At 41.7% G+C, this 22,368-nt stretch overlaps 1 protein-coding gene across 1 annotated transcript; it reads right to left on the bottom strand.

Annotated features, from left to right (window-relative positions):
• Positions 1–580: 580 nt before the first annotated feature.
• On the bottom strand, positions 581–1,023 carry MYCTH_2128874 (uncharacterized protein; the record flags this gene model as incomplete). The annotated part of the gene is made up of 2 exons (XM_003664990.1): positions 581–907; positions 937–1,023. 2 exons carry the CDS (start codon positions 1,021–1,023, stop codon positions 581–583), a joined length of 414 nt encoding a protein of 137 aa, XP_003665038.1.
• Positions 1,024–22,368: the final 21,345 nt, after the last annotated feature.

Genomic DNA, 22,368 nt, shown 5'->3' with positions numbered 1-22,368 from the left:
TTCTAAATACAGAAGGCAGGCCCCTTAAAGGAGCTATTAAGGTAAGAGTAACAAAGGATATAACACCAAGAAGAGTATTACCACAAAGTGTAGTTAAACGATTACCACGTTTAACTAGGGGGTATGTCAGAAGCTGTAGAGCTTCTAAACGTATCAGCCACGCGTTTGCCATAGCTATATGAGGCTGTTTAACGCATTGGCTAGTCCGTTTGTCTATAAATACCACTCTTTTTGTCTCCTTTGTAGATAGTTTTAACAAGGCACTCTTTTCCTTCGTATAGCCACCTACTACAAACTGCTTTTAACGCTCCCGGAAGCTCATCACTACGTTCGGTATAAGGCGTCTGTCATAATGCACAGCCGTTCTCGCATCAATTCAAGGGTTTGTTTTTGATGATATATCATGCTCCTATGCTGTTACGACACAATGTCAGTTTCCTTATCCCCAATACGCAACCATCACTCCTAGTGTGCTTCGTTCACCATCTTCTCAGTTCTAAAGCGCCGGGACCCAGCCAGTCGCAACGTTCTTCAGGAAATCACGCTTGCCAATCTCGAATCCCCTCATGCGCAGGATGTCCTAGGCGGTGACGAGGTGGAAGTAGAGGGTGGGCAGCTGGTATATCAGGATGAAATACTCAGGGGTGACGTTGAAGGACCCGTACGGGACCACCTCGACGGTCGTGGTCTTGAGGGCCGTGCCGTCGATCTCGTCGCGCGAGACGGTCTCGAGCAGGCCGAGCGTCTTCTCGACCCGCTCGACGAGCTCCTCCAGCGTCTTGTTCTCGCCGTCGTCCTCGGCCCCCTCGACGATGCGTCCGGTCGGGTACGTGACAAACTGCTTGTAAAATTTGCACACGATCAGGACCTGCAGACTGAGGGGGACCATGTCCGGGAATATGCGGGCCTGCGAGAGGGTGCTGGCCTCGGGGTGACCTGGGCCTCCTTGAGAAGGTCGAGAAGCGTGTCTAGAGCGTGGGTACCACAGACAATGGTGGTATCGTAGAGTGACAGGGTGGCCATTGTTGTTTTTTTATTCTTTTCCCTCAATTGGCTGCGAGGCTGCGATAAAGCAGTGTTGATATGTGTTTCAGTTGATGGTATTTCCGTCCTGAAGCTGCAGGCTTGGTTGTTATATGTCTACGATGCAGAGACGTCTGGCGCACCTCTAGGAGGTTGAAACCGTGAACACTTGCCCCTACTTATGTGCGGCTTCTTTCAGACTCAATGCGCTAAGTATGAATACGGAGCCTCTTCCAAAAAAAAAAAAAAAAAAAAAAAAAAAAACTCCGTTTCTGCTCCATCTGACGGCGGACGTGTGTTTATCTTCACCATTTCTGTCCTTGTCAGACCCAGAGGGCCCCAGAATCACATATCTTGGCCTTGTTTCACACGGAAACAGAGATCCTCGTCGAGCCGGACATTCTCCTCCGTTCCCAGCTTACAAATTCCATCGCCCTCTGTAAGTCCATAGTGCTGAGAAATCGGATATCAATGGCACTAATACACCCACCTGGTTGGCTTTCTCGCACTTTCAGTGGATATTGCGGGGTTCTGACAAGCGGGCCAACTCGTGTGCAGGCGCTGGCAGGGCCGAAGCGGTAAGGTGCAAGGGTCAGGTCATACGGTAAGGTATGACGGATGGAGTTCGGCGTGTCCTAGTGTGGCTCGCCGCTCCGGGCATTCTGCTGCTTGCAAAAAAAAGAGAGCTTCTGCGAGAAGGAACTGTTAACCAGACCGGATGAGATGAAGTGAAGATAAACTTTAAAAATGCAAGGATAAGGCTGTGGTGGAGATAACCCTTCAGGGGGGGTTGGACAAAGGGGTCCACGAAAGCAAACGGAAGCGGGGCCCCGGGGCCGCTGAAGCCAATTATCTACGGAGTGGCGGGGACCACATGCTCACTTTCAAGCTTTGCGACCGCGCCATCATCCCAAAAGTCCACCCCCAGAACGAAAGGCCCAAAAGGTCGGAAATGGGTTTGAGTGAGTTTCGCGTTTGAAGGGCGAGACACATCTCCGAAGATGAAGATCCATCTCCAACACCTCCAAGTCCAATGAAACTCTAAATCCACGCCGCTCCGTACTAGAAGCGCCATGGGGAATATAATTAAATGTCGGAGCTTCTTGCAGGTGGATGCGCGGATAGAACTGACTATCTTCGTATCTCTGCTACTGTGGTTGGCGATGGTTCTTGAGGAAGAAGGACGGAGGCGTCCAGAGCCAACCTGCAGGAAGATGTGGGTGGCTGCAACCTCGGTAGGGCTGGAGCCCTGGTGGGCCCAGTCCACCACAGAGCTTCAAAAAACCAATTGGGCGAGGCATAGTGCAATTATGCGACTTGGTGATGTAGTCTCTCGTCGTCAGCACAATGTCGTGAAGGCAGCGAGTCTATTGACAACGTCTTAGATTGATATCCATGTTTCAGCTATTCGAGCAGAGAACATCACCAAATACCACTTAGGCCGACGAACATGGTGCCCGAGAGTGCACAATTTTGGCTGAAATGGCCGAAGCACGGATCGGCTGGCTCCCACCACTTCAATACCCAATACCTCAAGGCATCGTTCTGCTCGAGTGATGATTAACGATCTACAAGTACCCAGAACTCGATAGTGGATATTAGAGCCGTGGATACCTAATAGGTATGTATACCTTACCTGACAATTGAATCGAGCAGCAGAGACATGTAATAACTGGCCTACCCAAATTGGTATTATGTACATACAAGCTGGCCAAGTTTGGAAGAAGCAGATCCCATTTCGGTGGAAGCACCACGCGGGAATGTCAGATCAGGAAAATGTGATAGATTAATAACGAACTACTTTAGGGAGAAGGGGGATAAAAGAATGAAGAACATGAATGAAGACTACGGAGTAATTATACATGAAGTACTTGACTCGGATGCTGGCAAGGCAAGTGATTGAACAACTTCATCACAATCTGTGAGTGTTAATTATAAACGCAGTTGAATAATTAGGGGCCGTTCACTTGGGTCGGCATATGGGGTCAGGTCTGTGTTTGTCCCTTTCCTCCCCCAAAGTTCCCTCACCGCGCTGGCCCCGGGCGTTCCCGAAATTTCGAGCTCGTGAGGTGACCGAGCAAACCTCGGTGATCGGCCGAGAGATATGCTTTAAGCGAGGGCCGAAGACGAGACAGTCTGCGTGAAAGTCGTTTACAAAGCTGAAGGTCAGTATAATTAGAAACCATAAGCTGGAGTGAGTGGCATCCCCCTTGCATCTGCATGAATATGTCGAGGCGCGCACCAAAACAGCTGAAGGCAAGGCGGCCGAGAACTCGGTTGTGGTTGCAGTTCGGTCTCGGCTGTAGAGCTTCGGGCGGGAAGGCGGAATAATAGACACCGTAGCGTACCTGCAGCCAGGAAGGCTGCCACTATTACACAGTCGCTTAAGCGAGCTCCTGTTGGTTCCAGGTCTCCCACCTTATTAAACGAGGGGCCTACCTTACACCTAACAAAGCAGGCGACGGAAATGCCTAATTGCTAATCGTTGATTGTCAGAAGCTGTGGAGCTTCTAAGAGTATTAGCCACATACATGCCATAGCTGTATAAGGCTGTTTAACGCATTAGCTAGTTCCTTTGTCTATAAATATCAGTCGTTTTGTCTCCTTTATAGATAGTTTTAACAAGGTACTCTTTTCCTTCGTATAGCCACCTACTACAAACTGCTTTTAACACTCCTAGAAGCTTATCACTACGTTCGGCAGTTATAAGCCTAGCGCCTTGACTACTCCTCTGCCGACGTATCTTTAATATTAGTAGTAGCTTCTTCTATTACGAACTCTCTTACCCTGCTTTAATACGTATTTGATAATGTATCTATCTATTATATCCAAGATCCTAGTTAAGACTTCTATATGCCTTATAGGGCCTAGTTCCTAGAACTTGTAGTATATTAAATTGTAGTTATAGGCTGAATTTGCTAGTATATAGGGATTCGTTGACCCTGATAGTAACTACGAGCTAGATCTAGAAGTTCTATAGCGCCTAACCTGTAAATAAGCTAGAGATAACCTTATCCTAGCTTCCTAGGAGTAACTTCTAGAAAGATTATTGCCCTTAATGTCTATAGATTTAATGCCTTCTGACGTAGCCATTATAGCCGAATTCGTGTAACTATAAGACTCCTTTTATAAAGATATCGCGTATACTATAGACATTAATAAGCGGATAAGATAGCTATAATATTAGCTAGTATATACTATAGATCCTAAACTTTATAAAGCTATAAAAGCGTATAGGAAGAAGGATATTAACCTTATTAAGGGGATTATCTAGGCACTTTACTCTATATTTATACTATCTATTATAACGCTCTATATAATAGTTATAGTATAATATATAGCTAATCTTAACGTAGCTAAGCGTTTAAGAGTTAATCTATAATACTAGATTTTATTATAGGCCTAGGCTATACCCGGGCTAGACAATGCCTAGGCTTTACCTAGGTACGGAACGGACCTACCCTGCCCTACTTACCTATACCCTACGGGTCCACGGACTACCTTAGGGAGGAAAAAGAGGAAGAATACAAGAGTTATATAGAGGAGTGCCTTTTTAATATATATATATATAATTCACTGCGCAGAGTGAGAAGGACCCTTTCACACTTTGATGCAGTATCTGCAGTGCCCACCCTTCTCTCAGCCTCGAACAAGAAGCGTCAATCCAACAGAGTCTCGTCCTTTTCACCTCTTTTTCTCACAATCCCACCTCTTTCTCTCCCTTGAGCGTTCGTTGCTCGTTCGTAACTCGTCTGGTAGATATATAGCCAAGGCCTAGTTAGGGCCCGACCTAGAGCCTAACCGGGCCCTACCTAGGTTATAACATATATACTTAAAAGGCGCCCCTCCGTATAACTCTTATATTCTTTCTCTTTTTCCTCCCTAAGGTGGTCAAATAGAATATTATATACTTATCTATAGATGCTATAAGGCTAGTACATTACATTTTAATTACCTTCCTACCGGTAGTAACTCCCTAAGGGAGTTATTGATAATATAGTTATAACAGATTCGATAGTATATAGGCCCTTAGGCTTAGTAGAATTATAAGAGCTTATCTACTCCCTTTAAGTAGTAGTAAAACAGTAGAACGCTACGATCGATACTCTTTAGGTATCCTAAATCTAACCTATCCTAACCCCTAAGTCGGCTAGGGTACCCCTTGAAGCTTAGTAGCTATAGCGGAAGCGTCTCCTAACCGGATAACCTTTTAATAGTAAAGAGGAACTCTTTATAGTATAGAAGAGTACGATAGAATATATCTTTATAGCTAATAGAGATTTTATCGGCTCTAATTACGACTAATAGGTCTTTATCTAGGGAAACCTTACGTGCTAGGTATAGACTTAGATTATAGCCTACTATGAATCTATAGGCCTAAAAGTTAGATATAACCTGATTAAGTTCCTCTGATATCTCGAGAGTATCTTCTTTAACCCCTATAAGAAGATAGTAGCCCTATTAGAACTAGAATTCCTTTGATAGAAAGACGACGAACCGTTTGCTACCTTTATTGTTTAGTTTAAGGCTAAGCTATCGAAGGTAGGTAGCCTCCTTTAGAGTGACAAGCTATACCTAATTAAATTATAATAATACCTCTCTCTGAAACTTAAATATATAACGGTTAGATAAGGAATTCCCTAGGATAATTATATAATGGTAATCGAGAAATATCGTAAGATTGCTATAGATCTTAAGGCTCTTCGGCTTGGTAACAAGTATTAGTAAATATAAGGGTAGTAGGCAGTACCTAAACTATAGAGAGAGAAGGATATAAAAGGAGATATACCGATGACCGGAATTAACTTATTATATATTAACCTATAGAGGAAGGGACCTAATAAGGATAGGGTAGGAAAACGTAGGGGTAATACCCTATAGGCAAAACAGGTCAATCTAGAAGTATATATAGCCTAATAGGCAGCCGGAGTATATATCTAGTATAGGTAGAAGGGTTACTTCATTACTAAGTGTCACTTCGCCCCTGCTTTAAGGCTAGTATAGTAGAACTAGCTAAGAACCGATATTAATGCCTTAGAGGCTGAGGATTAGAAGGAAGATAACGACCTATCTAACGAAGAAGACGGTAAGTAGGAAAAAGAGTAGCCCCCGAGCAAAGTCTCGCAAGGGGGCTAGAAGACTATAACTACCTAGAAGACGAGTTTATAGAGATTTGTAAAAGAATAAATAGACCTCCTTTTCTTATTCTAATCTTCTTTAACTCTACCGGCTTTATAAATGCTTAAGTAGATAATAGATATTCTAGCTATAGCGTTATTAGCAAGAGAATGTACTAGAAGCTTAGAATCAAGCAGATTAGTTTACCTACTATATATACCCTTAGGACTATTATTATTATTATTAGTTCTATGCCGCTATACTAACAAGCATGCCGGAGCCTCTCTAGTTATATACAAAGGAAACCATACCTAATAGGCCGGATAAAAACCTCTATCCTACTTTTAACGCCTAATCTAGAATACTAATATACTATAAAGAAAAGGAGAAGTGGCTAGAATAGCCCTATAGAGGCCTTGCTTTCCAGTCTAGCCTCCTCGTAAGGCGGTATTCCGGAAGCCTCCCTAGGTCCATTAGCTACTATAGAACCCTCCTTGCCAAACGATAGTTATAGGCCCCTATACCCTGTAAAACGAGGTCTAGGTCCCTTTGCGACCGTATTTCCCAGGATTCCTACGTTTAGCTTCTTAGTAGGTTCGGGCACTATACGACCAGGTGCTCGACAGTCTTTCTCCCCTAGCTACAGGTATAGTAGGGGGTACTAACCCCCGGGACTTGAACCCTAAAAAGGAAGTCGCGGAGGCCAATAGCCCCTGTACGGGCCTGTACTAGTAGGGAGCTCTGGGCCTTCGTTAGGCCCTAGTGCCTTTGTAGGCCTTCCCCTGTAAAAACTAGGCGTAGGGGGTCCTTGTCCGATATATGCCATATCCTCTTGCTAGCTTAGTCGGCCCTCTAGCGGTTACTCTAGCTTACTACTACGGCTAGTTCTATAGCCTATAGCCTTCTTTATAGGGTCTATAGGGGGGGTCGACCCTCTCTATAGCCCTCCTAAACCTACTGCCGGACCGTCGATCTTACTACCTCTAGGGCTATAGGCCTCGGCTCCTGGCCCCTTGCCCTAGCCCTTCTCTTCCGGAACCTCTGGCTTAGCCTATTATAGGCCTATTAGATAAGAGCCCTTATAGGGACCTAGGGGGCCCCTAGGCCTATCCCGGTCTATAGGAGTAGCTAGTCGAGTTTGGCTTCGAAGTCGGCTAGCCTCTTATTAAGGTAGAGGTCAAGGGGTAGTACCTAGGCTTCCGTTTTAAGGCACCGGATAGGGGTAGCCTTATAGGCCCTAGTAACTACTCGAAGGGCCTTGTACTAGGCCTTCGATAGTTCCCTAATAGGGCCTTCTGGCTTGCCCCCTAGCTTAGTAGGCTTGTAGAAGTTCGAGGCCCTGTAAGTTAGGGCGCTACGGATACACTTAGTATAGACCTCGCGGGCCTGTAGGAGGCTAGGGCCCTAGGTCTTTGTAGCAAGCCTGGTTAGGGCAAACTCCTAGGTTTCTAGCTTCTTGGCTACCTTTACGTAATAGGGGCCCCACTATAGCCTCTAGTCTAGCCAGACCCCGAGGAACCTAGCTAACTTCGAAGGGGCTATAGTGGTAGTACCCCCTCTAGGCCGTAGGAGCTCTAGTGGTCGCGACTACTGTTTCTGGCCCCTGTTAAAATAGATAAGTTCGCACTTTTCTAGGGCAAATGCCATACCCTAGGTCTTTGCCTACTATAGGCAGGCCTTCTAAGCCCTCTATAGCTGACCATTATAGGCCTCCTTGGCCCTCCCGAAGGCTAGAAGGTTAGTATTGTCGGCGAAGCCTATTAAACTAACCGCGGGGCAAGTCTAGCGAATGGCCTGGTAAAGGGAGGCTATATAGAGGATAAATAGTATAGGGGAGAGGGGTAACCCCTAGGGGACCCCGGCCCTTATTGCTATATCCTCTGTTTCCTAGCTATCGAAGTAAAGGATAGCCACCCTATCCTATAGCCACTCCCTAACCTAGATTACTAACCACTTTGGGAAGCCCTAGCTCCGTAAGGTGGCTAGTAGCTAGGTATAGTTAATAGTATTAAAAGCCCCTAAGATATTAAGCTATAGGAAGGAGGTAGCTACCTTATACCTCTAAGCCTCCTAAACCTAAGCTATAATAAGCCGAATAGCTAGTTTAGTAGACCTATGTTCCCGGTTACCTATCTGCTCGGCCGGGAGAAGCCCGTAGGCCTCTATGATGGCCGTTACCTTCTAGGTAACTATAGCCTCTAGTACCTTACCTATTATTAGTAGGAGTGCTATAGGCCTATAGCTACCCGGGGTAAAGTAGGCCTATAGGGGTTTGCTAGGCTTATAGAGGACTACTGTCTTAGCCCTTTTAAACCGGGCTAGGAAATAGCCAAGCTATAGGCTCTCCGAGGCTAGTATAGCTAGTATCTAGTGGAGCGGCTGCCTATAGGCCTTTAGTAGGCCTATAGGGAGGAGGTCCTCCCCTAGGGCCTTCCATAGGGCCGCTCTAGCTAGTACTGCCCTAACTTCGCCTACCGTGACCCTCTAGCTTATCTCGAACTTCGGCTCCTAGCGGTCATTTAGTTCTAGGTCGTTAATATCCGAAAGGTCTGCCTCTAGGTTCGGAAAGAACTTATTAGCCAGTGCTCTAGCCTTCTATTAGTAGGTTATAAGCCCTCCTTCGAAGGCTAGGAGCTTTAGGGGATCGACCGGTAGGTGGCTTTATAGCCTTACCTACTGCTCTAGCCTCTATAGTAAGTCCGGCCGGTTAGTTACCTCCTGTAACGTGGCTCTCTAGCTCTTAGTCTTTATAGCTGTAATGCTCTTAGCCTGGTCCTATAGGGCCTACTGAAGTACTTCCTATATATAGGGGTTCGAGGTACCCCTATAGGCCCTCTCTACCTCCCTAGCCCTCTTCTAGGCCTCTCGAACCTCCTTTATCTACTACTAGGCTCGTTTGCTACCTATACTAGCCTTCTTTGCCAGAGCCGAGACCGAAGCTATCTCCTTGAGGGCCTCTATAAGCCTATCAAAGGCCTATAGAAGCTTCTCTAGGCCCTAGAAGACAGGCCCAGCCTGGGCTAATACCTATCTGCTAAGCTAGAGTAGGAGGTACGCCGCTTCGGCCTACGTAACCTCCCTGTCTAGGCTATTCTAGTCCTACCCTCTGCTAGCTAGTATAGGTCTATTAGTCTTCTAGAAGGAGACGTATAGGGCCTATAGGTAGTGGTCGGACTTCCCCTATTCTGCGATATCTCTATAGGTTGCTTCTAGTCTGGCCGAGGTCTAGAATAGATTAATCGTAGAAGGCCGGCTACGTTAGTCCCCCTAGGGGGCCCTAGTAACCTAGCCATAGGGTATATATAGGTCGAGGTCCTACTAGTCTATAAGGCTAAGGAGGTCTCTAGCCCCCGGGCTAAGCCTATCAAACAGGTCCTAGACCGGGTAGTAGAGGTTAAAGTTACCTATAAGAACTAGGGGGTAGGTTGGCCGAGGTAGTGTTACGGAAATATACATGCAGATGCCGCCTAAGCCACTAGCACGAATGGGCCAATCAAGTCAAAGGAACGAAAGGACCAATTACAGCATAGGAAGCATAGTAATCACTACGCTCACCAGTAATCAGGGTAATCACCACTATACGATCACTCACGATCACCGTAATCAGGAATGATCACTAGGATTATATATATATATAGATAGTCACTCGTTATAGTAGACTCTAGGAGTTTACCAGTAGTAATAATCACAATTACAGTACTTATACCAAGTATTACTAATTACTATAAGAGACAACTCTAAGTATTGTTATAAACCCTTTAGCTTTACCGAATCCCTTAGACGACCTGCCTACTTGTCCTGCTTTACCTACCTCTGTCTAGACCCTTTTAGAAGAAGTCTAAGTTAGGTTCGTTACACATTGTTACCACTCCCTTTGTTTTATTATAGTTTAGAATGGAGGTGACTTTGACCTTAACATCGACATAGCTACTAACGTCACGGCCAAATAGCTGCTCACTTAGCTTGGTCAACTCTAGCAGCAGATCTAGGAGTTAGACTAGAGAGACAAGGCTGCTTAAGCTCGAATTAAGGAACTCGAGAACCGCGAAAAGTACTTGTAGAAGTTAGTTAACGAGGCCTATACTAAAATCGAGGCGCTCGAGACTGCTAAAGCGAGCTATATTAAGATCGAACTACCTAATAAATATAGAGGAACTAAGGAGGATCTTATAGGATTCCTAACGAACCTCTGATCTTACTTCTAGCTTAATAATGACAAGTTTCCGGACGATAAAGCTAAAGTCCTCTATATAGCTACAAGACTAGAGGGCAAGGCACTTAGATAGTTTAAGCCTATATAGAATAACTATCTTATTGAGGAAGATGAAGATAACCAAGATATATTTATATAGGTAGTCTTCCGATCTTACGACCATTTCGAAGAAGAGCTTCGGAAGGTTTTTAGCGATAAAGACGAGAAGATTTATATATAAGAAAGACTTGTTAATCTCCGACAGACTAAGTCAGTAGCCTCTTACGCTATATAGTTTAGATAGGATATACTCAAGTCTTAGCTTAATGACAAGGTATTAATATAACTATTCTATAATAGCTTAAAAGAAAAGGTCAAAGATAAGCTATATAAGTATAATTAGCCTAAGACCCTAGACAAATATATTATATAGGCCATTAGAATCGATGATCAACTCTATATACAAGAACAACAGAAACGAGGTCAAATGAACAGAACCATAGTTAAAGCTAACAACAAAAAAAAGCAAGCGTACGTTAGTACCTTATATAGGATATACCCTAGAGCTATAAATATAGACATAACATAAAAGCAGGACCAGAAGAAGACGACTAAAGACAAGTCTAATATTACCTACTATAACTATATGAAGAAAGGGCACTATAAGTAAGAATGTCAAAGCCTAAAGAAAGAGTAAAAGACAGTCCCTAGAAAGGAAATTATAGCTATCGATGAAACTACTAAGGACGTCATCGAAGTAGTAGCTACAAGCTACGAAGATAGGGGCAGTACTACAGATAGTCTCGGACATAATAGCAATGGTAAAGACAAACAAGCACCGTACTCCGAACTGGTCACTATGGACCTAGAGATAGGTCTTGCCGAATAGGACATGGCAAGAGAATATATACTACTAGTTTCGATTCTCCTAGCCTTGAGGCAGTAGGGTTTTATAGTTATATAGAGGTAGGATAGATCGTAGACAACCGATACCTAAGGAATCGAAAGACCTAGACCTAATGTTTTATTCCTCTAGGAACAAATCGAATAATACTATAATAAAGTTTTTCGGCTTAACACGGAACTATATAAACGGGATAGACGCTTGATTTAACTTGCCTAGTAGAGCGATAGAATAAAGGACAAAATAAGGGAACTCTAACGTATCATAGAAACCATCAAAGGAGAACAGCCTATAATATACGATAGGCCCGATAGCTATACTAAGTATCTTAACGGCTAATAACTTAGTAACGACGTGTAGAACCTAGAATACTAGTTTATACGCGCGAACCGCGGGAAGGACAAACGTATATAGGAAAGCTATTAGAAAAAACACTCCTATATTAGCACTAGAGTATCTATAGTCTACGTATAATAGGAAGGATTTAGGAAAGAATTCCAATACCTCCTAGGCGACGCCATACGACTATACCCTCAACACAAGGCATATGCGCAAGTGCCCTGGTTCTAGTGTATAATATACAAATGCCGATACTACTTCCGTGACAAATTCGAAAACAATCACTAGCCGACCTAACAAGGAAATGAGGATAGAAGCTTATACCTAGTGGAATAGGTCTATGATATAGGAAATAGAGTAGCCGAATTACTTTAGAAGATCGAAGCCCACGATCTAGAAGGCATTACGATAGTTCTAAGACGAGCCTGGCCTAGGCACTATAGAACCGGACGAGATATATAGGACTTGTACTAGAGCAACGATTGCCTTTATTACGTAAACGAAAAGAAATTGTAAATTCGGGAGCTTTAGACGAAGCTATAGCACGTATAATAGAAAGCAGAACAGACCTAATGGTAGGAAGCTACAAGCACTTAATGGCTTATAGAAATGAGTACGATCGACGAAGATACTATTAGCCGAATAACCAAAGAGGTTAGCACTGACCTAGGAAACGGGTCAAGGCCCTTTGAGGGGCCTAGAAACTATTAACGCCCGTATAGTAGCAAATGGTAGTGTAGTATAAGAGGAACTAGCATAAAAGACTACTATATTAAGACCTCCTAGCAGAAATATAGGAAATTGCCGCAATCTTTAGACGATAGCGGCAAGATAAGCGATTATAGATAATAGCATAGTAGAAACAGTATAAGATGCTTATACTAGTGGATAGTGGAGCAGAGATGAACCTAATTTCGCCGACACTTATAAATTAGCTACAGATACCCTAGAGAATGAAGCGGAAGCATAGTATAGTCAAAGGGCCATTTCTAACGTAATAGGTATATAGGGAGACCAAACCAATTGACATTACTATAGTAAGAAAGACTATAGTAGTCGTATTTAGCATTATAGACATAGGCAACGACAAAGATATAATATTAGGGTTACTATAGTATAAAGATTACGACCTAGACATTAGCTAGAAGAATAATAGCTACCTATAACCCCGAATAGAGTTATATTTGACTAGCGAGATAGGGAGCGCGCAAGGATCGTAAGCAGACAATGCTCAAGGGAAGGCATGTCCTACAGATCTACTGCAAGAGATAGATAGTAGTAGGCAGACTACTACAGACTCTAGAAGAGGCGGCATAATAACATTAATATCGCGATAGGAGGAACAAGCTAAACCACCGATAGCTGTTCTCTCCGTTGACGAATGCGGAGCACTGTAATTAGAGTAGTAGGTTAAGACAGGAGAAATCGCTAGTATTGCTATAGACGGAACCAAGTTCGTATACTATTAGAAAACCAAGAGACAAGATAAGACTAGGGAAGTACCAAAGGAATACAAAGGATACCTAGCATTCGAACCAAAATATCTAGAAGGACTACTAGAACACGGCCTATAGGATTATAAGATCAAGCTTAAGGAAGGAGCATGACTAAAGTTCTTTAAGATCTACTATACGAGCTAGATATAGAACAAAGAACTTAAGCGATATTTAGAGGAGAACCTTCGAAGAGGATATATCTGCCTGTTAATATCGCTAGCAGGCTACCTAATCCTATTTATGCCTAAGAAAGACAGAAAGCTATAGTTATATATCGACTATTAGTAACTTAATAAATAGACTGTAAAAAACCGATACCTGTTACTACTAATCTTACGGCTCTAAGATTAGTTAGCAAGAGCCTAATATTTTACGTATCTTGACTTGCCATCAGCCTATAACTATATATAGATCAAAGAAGGCGACAAGTGGAAAACGGCCTTTAGGATACCCTATGGCCACTACAAGTACCTCGTTATGCCATTCGGACTTACAAACGCGCCGGCAACGTTCTAAGCCTTAATTAATCAAGCTATCCGACCCTTTCTCGACAAATCTATAGTATGTTATCTCGACAATATACTTATCTTCTCTAAGACGATAGACAAACACTAGAAGTATATAAAAGTAATACTAGACACGTTACACGTATATAAGCTATTAGTCAACAAGGAAAAGAGCAAATTCCATATTAGAAAGACAGTCTTTTTAGGATATAAAATATCCCTAGGACAAATCCGGATAGAACCTTCAAAGATTAAAGCTATCAAGAATTAGTTACAACCGACGTTAGTTACGGAAGTACGAAGCTTTATCAGATTTATAAACTTCTACTAGATGTTTATTAGGAACTTTAGAGCGATCGTACGACCTTTATACGAACTCACTAAGAAGAATATTAAATTCCAATGAGAAGAACAATACGAGCAAGTATTTACGTAGATTCGTGATGCCATTACTAAAGATCTAGTACTGGTATTGCTAGACCCTAAGAAGCCATTCGAGGTAGAAACGGACGCTTTAGACTACGCCATTGGAAGACAATTAGGACAACGAGACAGACAAGGAAAGCTACATCCTATAGCCTTCTTTTTAAAGAAGCTTGATAGACTATATCTTAATTATCTAATCTATAACAAGGAACTACTTGCAATTGTTAAAGCTTTTAAGGAATAGCGACTATACCTTAGTAGTATAATTGAACCGGTATAAGTGTATACAGATTATAAGAATTTACGATACTTTACGACGACAAAGGAGCTTAATAGACAACAAATACAATAGGTAGAATTCCTTATAGAGTTTAACTTTGAGATCTACTACAAGAAAGGCAAAGAGAACGTACAAGCGGATATTTTAAGCTGACGAACGGATCATATAAAAGGACAAATAGGAATAATACTACTATTGTTCAAGGAACGAACAGACAGAACGCTATATCACGAAACGTAGACACCTATAGAAGATAATCTACCTAACTTGTTCCTAGAATACTATATAATCTTTTAAGAAGAAAGGATTAATAAGGTATAGTATTAAGTAGCACCTAGACTACTAGTACCTAATAGAGTGGAAGAAAGAGATAAGAAACTCTAGTACCAAGGCAAAGCGTATATCTACGACAGAGATTAACAGCTGCGAATGATTCGAGAACTCTACGAGTCGAAACTCGGAGGACATAAAGGAGTCACGAAGACTGTCGCACAAGTCAAGAAACACTATGACTTTTCACAGTTAACGGCACAAGTTAAGGAAGTTGTACGGAACTACGATATCTGTAATCGAAGCAAAACGGCATGATATAAGCTATATAGGCTACTTTAGCCACTGCCGACAGCTGACAAACTATAGAGTTTAGTCACAATGGACTTTATTATAAAGCTGCTAGAATCTAAGGACATAGCTATAGGAGTGACCTATAATAGTATTCTTACTATAGTAGATCGCTTGACTAAGTAGGTATACTTCTTTCCTTACAAGGAGTCCTAGACAGCGGAATAGTTGGCAGATGTGATCTATTGGCAAGTTACATTAGTATATGCTTGGCCGTAAGAATGGATTACCAATAGAGATACGAAGTTCGTGTCGAAGTTCTAGCAAGCGCTAATGTAACGATTAGGCATTAATAGCAAGCTATTAACGGCATATTACCTATAGACTGATAGACAAACGGAGCGACTAAACCAAGTTATTAAGCAGTACCTCCGCTCTTATATTAACTACTAGCAAAACGACTAGGTCATACTATTGCCAATAGTATAACTTGCTTATAATACGATGCTAACAGAAACGACTAAAGTCATACCGTTCTTCGTAAACTACGGATATAAAGCAGACCTTAGGCAAGGACTAGAGGTCATAGTGCCGAGAGTAGTAGTTAAAGTAGAACAGATGTATACACTATATAAGAAGCTCAAAAAGGAACTCGAGTTTGTTAAGACTAAAATAAAGAACTACTATAATAGATATAGGCTTGAGGGACCTCGCCTAGAGAGGGGAGACAAAGTCTACTTAATTATATAGAACTTATAAACCAAACGACTAAGTATAAAGCTAGACTTTAAAAAGGTTAGACCCTTCGTTATCAAAGAACGAATTTTGACATCTAATTACCGACTATCGTTACTGTCATCTATACGACTATAGATAGATGTTTTTTATATTTCACTTCTCGAACCAGTACTAAAGAACGCCAAGGTTGCTATATACATCGAAGCAGAGGACGAAGAGGAAGAATAGGATGTTGAAGAAATTCTAGATTTACGTATCATTAATAGGGAACTATAGTACCTAGTTAAATAGCTTGATTTCGGACTAGAAGATAACTTATAGGAACCTGTCAAGAATTTAAACTGCCCTAAGAAACTGGAATAGTTCTATCGGCAGAACCTGGATCAGCTAAAGGCAAATCTAGGACAGAACCGAAAACAGCGCCCTAGTTAATAACGTCGACGCCACTATTAAGCTATATAACAGCCCCCGATTCCTGCTATTCTACCGCCTCTAATTCGTCTAGATTTGACAAACCCTATATAACTATGTCTGCCCCCTTCTCTACCAGGAACTCTCGTTATTTACAGACCCGAGTTAGACAGGCTAACGCCTCGGAAGCTTTACGTTAATATTCTCGTAGTAAGGCTTCGGCCTCTTTCTCTTTAGCCTTTAAATGACGTTGCTTGCGTATAATACGATCTACTATATTATAATTAGAGATGTATTCTTATAAGGAAATAGGAACTTATAAGAAGAAACTAGAATGTTGGAACTATTGTAAGCACGACCCTAACGTACGTAAGCCTCGTAGCGATAAGATTTTTCAATCATCTTATATACTTGGTTATACTCTATATAATAAGAATACGTCATTACTACAAACCCGTGATCGGAAATAAACTAAGCTAAACACTTATGACAAATAGATGCTAGGGATCTACGTACGTTAGACAGTATGACTGACAGTACAAAGGGTAACAAGAGGCTAAAGAGAAAAAACACGTACAAGGAACGCAAGGGATATTAGCGCTATTTAAGACGGCCTAAAGAGGGCTTTCAGGTTGAAAGCCTTAGAGGGAGGGCATCGTGTTACAGAAATATATATATAGATGCCGCCTAAGCTACTGGCACGAATGGGCTAATCAAGTCAAAGGAACAAAAGGACTAATTACAGCATAGGAAGCATAGTGATCACTACGCTCACTAGTGATCAGGGTGATCACTACCATGCGATCACTCACGATCACCGTAATCAGGAATGATCACTAGGATTATATATACATGTAGATAATCACTTGTTATAGTGGACTCTAGGAGTTCACCAGTGGTAATAATTACAATCATAGTACTTATACCAAGCATTGCTGATTACTGTAAGAGACAACTCTAAGTGTTGTTATGAACCCTTTAGCTTTACCGAATCCCTTAGACGACCTGCCTGCTTGTCCCGCTTTACCTACCTCCGTCTGGACCCTTTTAGAAGAAGTCTGAGTTGGGTTTGTCATAGGTAGGGCTAGTAGGTCCTATAAGAGGGCCTGCTCCCCTTTATTATTATAGACTAACTAGAGCTTAAACCCCCTCTCTCCTAGGGCTAGAAAGGTTACCCTATACTAGTTCTCCTCTATTAAATAGTTCTATTAGCTAACTAGGAAGCGCTTAGCCACTAGAATAGCCGCTTTACCCTTAGGCTTGTAAACTAGATAGTATTTCGAAGCCTAAGGGTAGTATATTAACTCTATAAAACGATTAATCTATAGCTCTTAGATAGCTAGTAGGTCGTATTTAGCTTCCTCTAGTAGGACCTCAAGGGCCTATTTATTGCCTTAGATATTCTATTAAAGGATCTTAATTTGCATTTAAGGTAGCTAGGGCAGAGGCCGAAGGTATAGTAGTAGGCTCTATAGCTATTACCCCCTCGGCCGGTTACGAAAAGGAGGGGGTTCCAGGCTATAGAAAGGAGATATAGGTCTGTCGGACGTCAAATAGGGCGCTCTTAGCCGCCTGCTAGGCCAGGGTAGGCCTCCTATAGGGGTGCTTAGCCCTGGTCTAGTAGTAGTCGTCGTCTTCCGGTTAGCTGCTAAACTCGAAGGCTACCTTCTAATGTAGTTGCTCCGGTAGTTAGAAGGTTCGGGGTTTATACTAGTAGGCCTCCCTAGCCTGTTCCTAGGCTTTGACTTTCTTCGGGCAGCCCCTATACCAAGCTATATAGGGGCCCTTATAGGCTATATACCTATAAGGGAGTTAGTTAGAGTAGGTAGGGCACTAGGCCTCCCTAGTCTTCCCCCCCTCCCTATAGGCCTTTGTACCGCAATAGCTATAACAGGCCGGCCGCTAGTAGTACCGCTAGGTATAGCCAAAGCTCTAATACCTATAGTATTGCCTTGGCTCTAGAGCATCCTAGTAGGGCTCGTAGTCTAGCACCTAGGCATCCTAGACTACGCCCTCGTTATAGGCTTTCCGGGCTTCTTCGAGGTCCTATAAGCCTAGGAGTACTATAGCCTACTTTCTTTACAGGCTCTTTAGCAGCCGGAACTTGACCGTTTCGATCGAGTGTAGGCCTATAGCCCCCTTGAAGTCTTGTTCGCTAACCCCCTATAGCTCCTCCTTCGGGACTCCTTTGGCTAGGATCATATAGGCCCTGCCGACCTCCCTAGCCTCCTCTCCAAAGGCTATAGCCACCTATCACTTATTAGCCAAATACTAATCCTTGGTGGCCTTATCCTTGAAGACCACTACTATATCCCTGCTTAGGAGCTTCCTAGCCGCGACGGTTCCCTAGCGGCTAGAAGCCCTGTTAACTGCTTAGACTATCTCGGCTAGGGTTCGGGCTTTAAGGTCCTCTTATAGGCTCGCGTTCCGTATTGTAACCTCCTATAAGGCCTATAACGGCACTACCTTAGCTAACGGCAGGCCTCTTTAGGGGGCTATTACCCCCTATTATAATCCTATAGCTATCTATGCCTAGGTAGGGCAGGGGGTAGCCTTAAGGGCTTCTTTAAGCCCCTTTTTGACTTCCTTAGCCACAAGTTCCTATAGGTTTAGAACCAGGCCTATAATAATAGTTATAAGGCCCTATAAGAGCCTATTAGCAAGGTCTTATACCCTGCCCTATTTAGGGCTTAGTACGAGGTTAACTAGTTACATAATAAGACCTCTTAGTTCCTTAATATCTAGGGTAGGGTAGGCCTATAATAGGCCCCCCTTTAATTAGCTCGAAGCTATAGACCTCCCCACTTAGCAGCTTAGCGGTAGGCTTTAAATTGACGTCACGTTCAGGGGCATTTAGGGGCTCTAGGTAGTCCGTACGGTGAAAATTTTGACAGGCGTATAAGATGCGGTCGGTATGCGGTCGGGTCCAGCTTCTACACTTGCGATGCCTGTTATACAGCCGCAACAGCTCACGCGCAGTTAAGAGCGGTACCGTTAGATAGCGTTTTTCGAGAGCTTTCTAGCGATAGTAGTTTCGTGTGTTTTGATAGGGTTTTCGCAAAGATGCAAGAGAAGCTCCCTAGTCTTTATTGCCCTTAGAACTATAACTAGGCTATAATGAGACTAGAAGATTACTTAAATAGCCTATATTATGATAGATATTGATAGCTAGGAGAGTTAGGCTATATTTTATATAGTCCTAGGACTTATATATAATATTATATTAGGTCTTTTATAGATAGAATATTAGGAGGTTAAATTAGATATATATATAGGTATTCTTGAAATTAGGATATAACTTAGACTACTTATCTATAAGATCTCTTTATAGTCAAGATAGATAAGAATCTTCTAAATTATAGGTATAGTCTTTATAGGTATAGTTCGGAGGGTATAAAAGAAGAAGACTTCTAATACCTTCCTAGTTACTAGTATCTAGGAGATAATAACTATCTTAGAATCAAGACGCCAATTTGACAGAGAAAGTACAGGGAATAGGGGCACCTGACTAGGGCCTAGTATAGAGTCAGAGGTTACCTTACTAGACGAACTTCACGACTTTGCCAACCTCTTTAATAAGGAGAAAGCTAGCAGACTTCCCCTATATTGTAGTATAGCTAATTATTATATTAAATTAAAGGAGGGCCTAGACAGAAAGATCCCTGAACTTCCTTAGGGGCCTCTTTATAATATGCTATAGAATTATTTATTAGAAGTCCGAAAGTAAGTCGTTAACTTGCTAGATAAGGGATAGATTTAAGCTAGCTCCTCTTTAGCTGCTGCCCCTATCCTTTTAGTAAAGAAAGTAGATAGAGGTTAGAGGTTTTATATTAACTATTAGGTGCTAAATAAGATTATAAAGTAAGATTAATACCCCCTCCTACTTATTAAGGAAATACTTTACTCCCTAGCTAGAGCTAAGTAGTTTACAAAGTTAGATATCTAGGCAGCCTTCTACTATATCTGGATTATAGAGGGCTATAAACATTTAATAGTATTCTAGACCTAGTTTAGCCTCTTTAAGTAGCTTATCTATCCCTTTAGACTTATAGATATATCTATAACCTTCTAACGATATATTAATAATGCTCTTGGCCTAATGCTTAGAGACTTTATAATAGTATATCTTAATAATATCTTAGTTTATACTTTAGGTAGTAGGAAAGATTATATAAGGTAAGTAAAGGATATACTCTAAAGGTTATAGAAAGTTATACTAGACCTTAAGAAGTATATATTTACTATAAAAGAAGTTAAATACCTTAGCTATATCATAGAGATAAAGGCTTAGGTCTATCTAGACCCTGAAAAGCTAGCTACTATTCGTAAGTAGGAGGTATTATGGAAGGTTTAGGGAGTATAAAGCTTCCTAGGGTTTACTAATTTCTACCGAGACTTTATCCCTAACTTTTCTAGGCTAATAGAACCCTTGACACGGTTAACCTATAAGAATACCCCGTTCTAATAGGGGACTAAGGAATGGAAGGCCTTTGACGTCCTTAAGATGGCCTTTATATTAGAACCTGTCCTCGTATAATAGGACCCTAAATAGGAGACGGTACTCGAGGTAGATTGCTCTAAGACGGTACTAGAAGGGTGCCTATCCTAATAAGGAGAAGATAGAGTCTTATACCTTATAGCTTATTACTCTACAAAACTAACCCTAGCTAAATAGAACTATATAATCTATAATAAGGAGTTACTTATAATTATCTTATACTTAAAGGCCTAGTTAGCCGAGCTTTGTAGTATTATAGCTCCCTTTTAGATCCTAACTAATTATAAAAACCTCGAATACTTTTCCTAGCCTTGTTTAATTAGTAAGTAGCAAACTTAATAGGCTAAGATACTCTCCCTCTTTAACTTTAAGCTCTATTACCGACCTAGGTTATAAACGTCCTACCCTAACGCCCTATCCCATTGTAAATAAGACCTTCCCTAAGACGTATAACATATAGTACAACTTCTCCCTACTATCTAGATAGATACAATAGATTCCTTGATATCATCTAAAGTATCCTACCTACTGAAGGGGAGCACCATTTTTATAGATAAATAGCTAGTAGCCTTATAGGATAAGGGAGTTATTAAGGACGAACATTATATATACTAGCTCTAGGCTATCTAGGACAGGGCCCGAAAATTTCCAAAGGAAGCAAATATAGTATAGACCTAGATTATAGACTACTCCTTTAATATATAGGGTGCTCTCTAGTTCTAGGGTGGACTTTAGCTCCCTATATAGAAACTACTCACTACTACTATCCTTTAGTATATCTATAACTCCCTTATATCGGGTTACCTAGGGAGGAATAGGCTATTTAAAATACTCTAATAGGACTACTATTAGGACTTTATATCCCTAGACGTAAAGAGGTTTATAAGGAACTATCATATATACCGAAGAGCTAAGGTTTTATATTAACTATAATAAGGACTCCTCTAGCCCCTACCTATCGCCGACCGCTTCTAGAAATAGATTTCTATTAATTTTATAGTCGATCTCCCTATACGAGACGAGAATTTACCCCAGTACCTTATAATAATTACCAACCGGCTGTTAAAGTATATCTAGCTCGAAGCTATATCCTCGATAGGAGCCGAGGCATACGTACTCTAGTTCTAGGACGTATAGTAGCGGTTTTATGGATTTCCGATATAAATTATTACTAATTACGGCTCGGACTAGCTTAGCTAGTTTTAGACTACTCTCTATAAGATTATTAGGATCGAGTAGCTACTATTAATAGCCTATTATCTATAGATAGATAGAGGTATAGAATGCATAAATTAGGAGGTATAGACTATCCTATAGACTATAGTTTCCTTTGCCTAGTACGACTAGCCCGAATATCTACCTATATACTAGCTCGTAATTAATAACCGTAACTTGACGATAACTAGGACAAGCACGAGCTACCTCCTCTATAGTTATAATATAAGCCTAATATAGTTTGCCGACCTATTAGACGCTCTTGCCTTGACCCTATAAGGAAGAGCTACCAATTTCTTACACTACCTAAGAGAAGATATAGAATAGACCTAGGCCGCTATTACATATATATAGTAGCGCTAGTAAGAAAATACTAATCGTTCTTAACGCCTAGCTAAGAGATTTAAAGTAAGGGATAAAGTATAGCTATCCTTATATAATATTAAGACTAACCGCCCTAGCCGTAAGCTTAACTAGGTTAACGCTAAGTATAAAGTAATTACGATACTAATACTACTAACGGTAACTCTAGATATTCCCTATAGCCTTTACCCTACCTTTTATATTAACCTTGTCAAGCGTACTACGTCCGACCTATTACCTTTATAACGTATATCAGATTTCTAACCGGACCCGGTATTAGATCTCTCCTAGGAGGGAC

This window comes from Thermothelomyces thermophilus, chromosome 5, assembly GCF_000226095.1.
Source record: "Thermothelomyces thermophilus ATCC 42464 chromosome 5, complete sequence".
Lineage (NCBI taxonomy): Eukaryota > Fungi > Ascomycota > Sordariomycetes > Sordariales > Chaetomiaceae > Thermothelomyces > Thermothelomyces thermophilus.
Note: the sequence above shows the minus strand (reverse complement) of the source record. Positions and strands in the feature narration are given on the sequence as shown.